Genomic DNA, 7,759 nt, shown 5'->3' with positions numbered 1-7,759 from the left:
ACACGCGCACGTGTTATGTTGACTAGACTAAAAACGAAACTAGGGCAGTAGATTAAAGGGCACCGACGGCAATTACACAATAGGGCAAGGCAGGTGACTGCCGTCGGTCGGGTTGGATTTCCAGGGGCAGTACGGCAATTGCCGTCGGTGCCGTCGGTTAATTCGAGCCCTGCACGCAGCTGTTTCCCAAAGACGATCTGGGCTGGTGAAACGTTGCAGTCCTGATCTGGGGTGTTGCGGAGCTGCAGCAGCGCACGTAGCAACCTGTCATTTTCTAACACGCCTGTCGGACCAACATTTGACCGTAGGAGACGCTTTGCTGACTTCACGGCCACTTCCGCCCGCCCATTTGACTAAGGGTGGTGAGCGGATGAGACTTGGTGGCTGATGCCCCAGCGGTAGAGGAAGTCGCGAGTGGCCCTGGCGGTGAATTCTGGCCCTCCGTCGCTGGATAACTCCTCCGGCACCCCAAATGTCGCAAAGAATGCGCGAAGACTTGCAATGAGGCCCATAGCTCCTGCCCATGGCGATCCCACCGGGGACGCAAAAATCTCGACCCATCCAGAGAGGCCGTCTCCCACCACGAGGTAATGGTGCCCACCGAAATCGAGGAAATCTGCAAACACAGCTTCAAACGGTGTGGATGGTGGTGTTGCCGGCGTGGACGGAAGAGGTGCTTGGGAAGGAGCATTCTTGTTGCACTCATAGAATTCCGCACAGATTTTGTGAATATCGGCAGTGATGCCAGGCCAGAAGATCATGGCTCGTGCGCGAAGTTCCATGGACGACACGCCCTGGTGAGCTGCATGCAAGTTCTCCAGCACGGAACGGCGGAGTGATGGCGGCACCACAACACGATCCTCATACACAACGACGTCGTCTAGGACGTAGAGGCCATCACGATATTACCAATAGGGCGCAACATGTGGGAGAAGGCGGTCACTCTCCTGGAATCCATTCTCAATTGCACGGCAAAGGGCGGATATAGAATCGTCTTTCTCGGACTCTATGGCAATGTGCTGCCAAGAGATAGAGGACAGTTCCTCAGTTTCACGTCTGATTGCCGCTGAGATCGCTGGCTCAACAATGTCTCCTACACCGATACTTGCCATCTCGCTGGATGGGGATGGATGACGAGATGTCGCGTCGGCAGCGAAGTTCGTCTTGCCAGGTAGGTGGGCGATACGGAAGTGCCAAGGGAGGGTTCTCTGCTTCAGTCGGAAGAGGGTTCGGTCTCCCAGGATTTTGACCAAGGGTTTGTGGTCCGTCACCACGACCAGGTCGTCGCACACCTGGGTGAAGTAGCGGGTCTGCTCAAGACCCCAGGCAACAGCCAGTGCCTCGCCCTCGATGGGTGCGTACCGTTGCTCACAAGAGGACAGGAAGCGCGACCCTGCCAGCGTAATTCGCCATCCGTCTATGCAGCAGTCCGGCAGCCCTGATGTGCACATGCAGTGTTGCTGGAGCAGGAAATATCCGATCCCTCGAGTGGACCAGTCAGGGCGGAGGCAAGTGCGCTTCCCAGTGTCGAAAATCTCAACACCACTTCGTATCGCCTGTACGATTGCTCCCTTTGAGGCGGTGAAGGCCGCATCCAACTCAGGCGTTCAGTAGAATTTCTGTTTCGGGCTCAGGAAGGGTTTGAATAGCGCCATGACATCTCGAAGCTGTGCGTAGTTGCCGACCTGGTTGACAAGGCCAAACCAGCTGCGGATGTTAGTCGTCGAGGTCGGCGTCGGGAAGTGGCGAATGGCATCCAGGTATTTGGGTAGCGGTTCAATTGAGTCATCCGAAATGTGAAAGCCAGCAAAGTCAGCCTCCCACCCGGCAAACTGGAACTTGTCTGGGTTCAAGATGACACCGGCGGCACCGAGTGTCGCAAGGAGGTCTATGGTCCTTCACCAGTGTCTCGAGGTCGGCGTCATAGTGGATTGTGTCATCGACACAACGTTTCTTCCGCTCAAAGTCGGAGAGGATGGCATCGAATCGACGGTTGTAGCCATCACTGGACGATAAGAAACCCCGGGGTGCCCGAGTATAGCGCCACCGTCCAAACGGCGTGATAAAGGTTGTCAGATGACGGTCCGACTCGCGAAGAGGCACAGAGTGGTAGCCGTTCCAGGCGTCAGTGACGGTCTTCCAGGTCTGCCGTGGGATACGCCGAGCGAGGTGGAAAGGCGATTCTGACGCGAAGGTCTCCCGTTTACAGTGCTTATTGAGGGGGAGAGGTCCACAGTGCGCCGTGGGGTTCCGTCATGCTTGCGCGTGACCACCATGCGATGGCACCAGGTGACTGGTTCACCATACGGGACCTTCTCAATCACGCCCAAGGCCTCATCCCTTATCAGGTCCTCGTACACTCTTTGCTGCCAGTGCAACGGCACTGGTGCGGCCGTGTGACACATGCGTGGTTGTGCGTCGGATTCGAGGTGAATCTCCACTGGTGGGCCGGCCATGCACGGGAGTGGTCGATGAGGACATGTGTTGAAAGTTGATGCAGCGTAGCGGTCGAGAAGCCATTGCTTCATCTTCTCGTTGTCCTCTGGTTTGCAGGGGAACGATAAGGTTGCCGAGCGTTGAGGTACCGCACTGCGCTGAGAGAAACTGCATGTGATGCTCTCATCGTGTTGTGCACTGCAGCCAGCGTTGAGGGCACAGGTTGGGTTGATAGAGGGAGACATTGCCGCAGATTGCGCATCCCCTGAGCCTGACCGAGCGCCACCAACTGACGGAAAGCTCCTGTTAATGATTTCTAGATCCAGCATGGTCTCGTAGGATAGATAGTGATCATATACATCTTGGCTGACGTATACCATGGAGCGAGCGGTGATATCGGTGCCATCTGGTGCTCGGCCCTGTAGGCAGGCGAAAAACGCTCCGTCAATGGAGATTGGCAAGGAGTTAGCAGCGTTGAGCCCAAGCTTCACTGGCAAGAGGTCGCTTTGGGAGAAGCCGGCATCCAGGTACGAGTGGAGTGACCACAAGTTTGACTGCGCCCCGGTGTCTGTGATGGCTCTTGCAACACTTTTGCGGTGGGACGAGGGTCCACTGCACCCATGCTTTTCCATGGAGATGGCAACCTCGACGCGTGGGTGATCTGCTAGGCGGGCACGACGCCATTCACCAGCACGGAATATATGATGTTCCAGGAGAACAACCTCGGGTTTTCTGCGGTGGCGGCAGCGACGTCGTTGCGGTGACGGGGATCCGTTGCCAGGTGCAGTGCCTGCCGAGACTTGAGCGACCAAGGACGAGGGTGTTGCTGCCAGTGCATTTGCCTCTGCTGCAGGTGCAGTGGCACGCCCTCTACCGCGCCCCGTCCGACGGCTTGCACGGAAGCAATCGATACACTGCCTGTGGGGTTTTGAGTTCCAGCCGAAGGCGTTCTCAGTGAACAGGTAGAATGATTTGCCGCAATCAGGGCACGGCGCATGCTGCTGTCTGTCAGCCGGCAGGTGCCGGATTCCTGGCGCTTTGGCGGCAACCGGTTGCGGGTCGACTTTAGGCGGCGCGTTGGCGCGTCTGAATGTGGACACAGCCGAGAGAGACGACGATGATGGAAGAGCATTTCGTGCCATTTCCTTGCTCTCGACGAGGGCAATGACGTCGTTCACAGCCTTCTTTTGAATATCCTCAGCGGCGAGCGCCTCACGGCGTATGTCTATGTCAGTGATGCCGGCGAGGAGGACGTCACGAATCATCTCGTCTGTGTAGTCGTCCTCGATGGTCGATCCGCAGTCACACGTACATTTACTTCTAAAGCCACACGTTTCCGCTTTGCCACGAACGCACGCCGCGAATGCGCGGAAGAGCTCGTCTGCGCCCTGTTGCATCCGTACCAGCTCGGCACGAAGGACGCCGGTGGCGACGGGGATGACGGTAAACGCGCGCATTACCGCTAGAACCTCCTCGGTGGATTTGGCCATGATGGAAGGGTCTGATTTGAGGATGACGTCGGATAGAGCGTCGCTCGCGCACTGGAGTAGCTGCCGAGGTGCCGAAGTGTCGTCGATCTCCGATCCACGACGAAATGCTTCCCACCGGCGCACGAAGGTGTTCCACGTCTCAGTTTCCACGCCCATGTCGATGCGGGGGCGCTCGAGTTTTGGACCTTTCAGACGGACGGTCTTCGTGAGTTGGTGCGACAGTGCATGAACATTCAATGTGGCGATGGCGATACCCTCAGTGGTGTCTTCCGTCTGGTATTCACATCCCAGGATGGGGCAGGCAACTATTACCATAGCGAAGGCAGGAAGGTGTTGCTTACATAAAGAAGAACTCGTTTCCTGAATGAAGTTTTATATCACTAGAAAATGTAAGCGACACGCTGAAACAAATGAAAGGGAACTAATGTCAATACAGTATAACGATAACTGTCAGAGTTCTCTCTCTCCGTTAATATAACTAAATGGACAATATCCCATAACTATACAACAAGCAAGACTTGAAATCGGTTGTTGATATTCATTTACATGCCGTAAATGTCATCCAGGAGTCAAGCAATGATGTAAACATTTGTGCGGCCTGTATGTTTTGGACGCCAGATGAAATGGAGGTGTCAGCGGTGTAACCACGGCCACGGACTAAACATCGAAATGGAGTAAAACACACGTACTAATCACGGACGCACATGGACAGCCCTGACAAAAAGTACCTTATCACGAGCATCCGTGTTTACGAAATCATTGATGATAGCATTGCGTACAGCCGAGCATGCGTGCGAAACTGTCCGGTGCACTATAAATCTGTATCACACCCGATTCGCCGGCAGCGGTTTGATACTGTAAACAACTGATTTCTTGGACTGCGGATTTCAATTAGACATTTCTTAGTAACCAGCAGTGATACACAAGTTGCCAGTTACTCTAGCATTCGTTAACATTGCATAATCAATGGGCCTAGTATTGCCTTTAAATATAACAACATAGTTCTCACTTGACATATGGCTGTTACGCAGACTTCATCAATAGGTGCATGAAGCTCTGATATTACTGCCTGGCACTGTAAACAGAAAAACCAGTAGGAATATTTAGTGCAACTGACTACACATTTGTGCATGCCTGTATTCACAAATGACAACACACAAAATGGTTAACCCTTACTTTTTTACACACTGTTCCTAAATGGAATCACATTGCGGTATTGACTATTATTGTGCTTACTTACAATTTCATTTATAATGTTTCCTGGACACTTATTTAGTACCTCTGCTCCAGCAAGAAATTCTAAAAATGAAGAACGTGATTAAGGATACACTCAAATTTTTGCATGGGTATTGCTCTAATAAAGGGTAAACATTTATTGACTAATGAATTGAACCAATCACGTTTTATTTATAGATGATGTATATGTATCTCTATGCTCCAGCCAACAAATTTCATGAAATTTCCAGTACCTAATTATGTGACAACACAAATTTTGAATTTTTACATAAAAATGGTATTTTGGATATTTATCAATTACCATAGAGTGTGTAAGCAAAATTTTCCCCACAGGTTAAGCACAATATGCACTAAAATCGCATCAGGATGTTTCTTAGTTTCATATTTACGCAAGAAATTCTAGTAAGTGCTGTAGTTGTCGGTAAAAAAATGAGAAAGGCCAGGAAGACTGTTTGAAACCCTTGCTTTAAAAACGAAAACCGTATTATTTTGGCACCAATCTAGTGACATGGCTTTTTGCACATAAACAATACTCAAAATTAATAATCGTCAACACAAATGGTAAAACACTAAACACTGTCTGTAACATTACTATTTGATACTTAGTGCTCATAATGGCCATGCTGGGCATAGGAAACTGGGCTTTCGCTGCTAAATAGGTGAGACCCAATTTGTCTACACTTATTCAGTTTCCGATTTATTAGTGAGATATAGGCCCTACTCACTTCATGTAACTCACTATACTCAGTTCAAGTCATTACCAAAGCTATGTACTATTATGATGTCGTATGTAACTATCACTCAGCTGTATATAATAATAACTGATATTATACACAGCTCGGTGGTAACTATGTTATCAGTCAGTGGCGTAGTTAGGGGAGGGGGGCCAATGGGGGCCATGGCCCACCCTGTTGATCCAAAAGTAAAAAATAAAAAAAAAGAATTGTTCTACTAAAATGAGAATTATCGTAATCAGAATGAAGGCTGTACATGTACTCAAAAGTGCCTCAAATACCATCTCCTGCGATCAACATTTTCAACATTTTCTGGGGGAGGACCCCCATCCCCCCCCCCCGCCTGTGTTTCACACCTCCTCATAATCCTGGATTAGCCACTCAACAGTTACATATCTAGGGAGCAGAGAACAACAAACACAAATGTCAACTTTTTACGCAGCGCCCAAAACAAAGATTGCAGAGCTGAGAGGCGGGGGAGCATAGGGTGTGGAGAGGGTAGCGGCGGAACCATTAAAATATTAAGTCATCCACTATTTAGCACCGTTCGCCATTTTTGGCCCCCCCTGTTAAAAAATCCTGGCTACGCCACTGTTATCTGTACGTGTTATCTATGTGTGAAGGCCAACAGATTGTTATAGGCTTCCTGCGCCGGAATCTGGGCTGCATCAGGGAACGAGCGTACAAAACTCTTGTACTACCAAGACTGGATTACTGCTAATCAGTGTGGGACCCACACCAAGAGAAATATAAATACAAGCTAGAAATGATACAAAACATATCTGCAAGATTTGTTACCAACACCTATGGACGATATAGCAGTACGTCAGCTCTTAAGGACCAACTCAGGTGGCAACTATGGGGCATGTATATATATACAATACCGGTGACGTCACGCGTGCGCACGCCACTTCGTTTCAAAATGAAATGCCAGTAGTGCCAGTAGTGCTTACTTTGTGGAATAAAAGGACAAAAATTTATACATGGTGTAAAGTTGTTGAAAGTGTTCAAAAAGATAGGTGAGATGTCCATGTAGATAAATAAGTGTTAAAAAGCCCGATAACTTTGCGTTTTGCGATCCATTTTTCATGGGGACAGGTGGTAACAGGTTGCAGTTGGTATTTCCAGCTGACAATGTGCTACAGCCCTGCGGCAGTTAATCGAACGCGGGCTATACTCTACTACTACTACTAGAGCTAAGCTAGCTGTAGCCTGCTGCCTAGTCCGCAAATGCAGACGTAAACTCCGCTTTGCTAATCTGAGGGTGCGGGTTTATCTGCCCATTACTGGGGTCTGCGTCGGCTCGGACTAACTGCTGCCTAGCCCTAGGTACTAAATAAATAAATGCACAAACTTATTGTTAAGATAGAGAGGAAAATTGCAGCCTTTACAATCTCGATTCATTGTACAAAACTTAATGTGATTCTACTCGTGGAATAATAGATAATAACCGTAAGGTGAGTGTTGGAGCTGCAAAACCATAGACGCAGACATGTTCAACAATCCATCCCCCGCAAGGTGGCGCCTCACCGTCACGGCCTAAGACAATCGGGTGTTGCTATTCGCCGGGCGCGATTATTTTTTCCGTACCGTTAACGCGTCAGCGCTCGCTATGCGTATTGGGAATGCATACTGGGTTAGGGTTAGGGTTAGGGTTAGGGTTAAGCCATGGTTAGGGTTAGGGTTAGGGTTAAGCCAAGGTTAGGGTTAGGGTTAGGGTTGGGGTTAGGGTTCTAGCTCATCTAAACTCTCAAATCATGAATTTATTTCCCAATGCGTTATTTCGAAATCGGCGCCACCGCCGCCATCTTTGTCTCGTTAAGTATCAAAGCGTATCACTACTAGCTCCAAGAAACGGTCTTT

General features: G+C 49.8%; 1 protein-coding gene across 1 annotated transcript in view; it reads right to left on the bottom strand.

Annotated features, from left to right (window-relative positions):
• Positions 1 to 7,405, bottom strand: part of LOC106821591 (COMM domain-containing protein 6-like) — a 10,578-nt gene extending 3,173 nt beyond the window's left edge. Inside the window, exons 1-3 of the mRNA XM_014826474.1 lie at positions 7,348 to 7,405; positions 5,167 to 5,225; positions 4,936 to 5,001 (exon numbers count right to left, since the gene is read on the bottom strand). Of these exons, the coding sequence (XP_014681960.1) occupies positions 4,936 to 5,001; positions 5,167 to 5,225; positions 7,348 to 7,390 (168 nt within the window). The 5' untranslated portion in view covers positions 7,391 to 7,405. The remainder of the gene's footprint in view (positions 1 to 4,935; positions 5,002 to 5,166; positions 5,226 to 7,347) is intronic.
• Positions 7,406 to 7,759: the final 354 nt, after the last annotated feature.

This window comes from Priapulus caudatus, unplaced genomic scaffold (assembly GCF_000485595.1).
Source record: "Priapulus caudatus unplaced genomic scaffold, Priapulus_caudatus-5.0.1 Scaffold78, whole genome shotgun sequence".
Taxonomy (NCBI): domain Eukaryota; kingdom Metazoa; phylum Priapulida; class Priapulimorpha; order Priapulimorphida; family Priapulidae; genus Priapulus; species Priapulus caudatus.
Note: the sequence above shows the minus strand (reverse complement) of the source record. Positions and strands in the feature narration are given on the sequence as shown.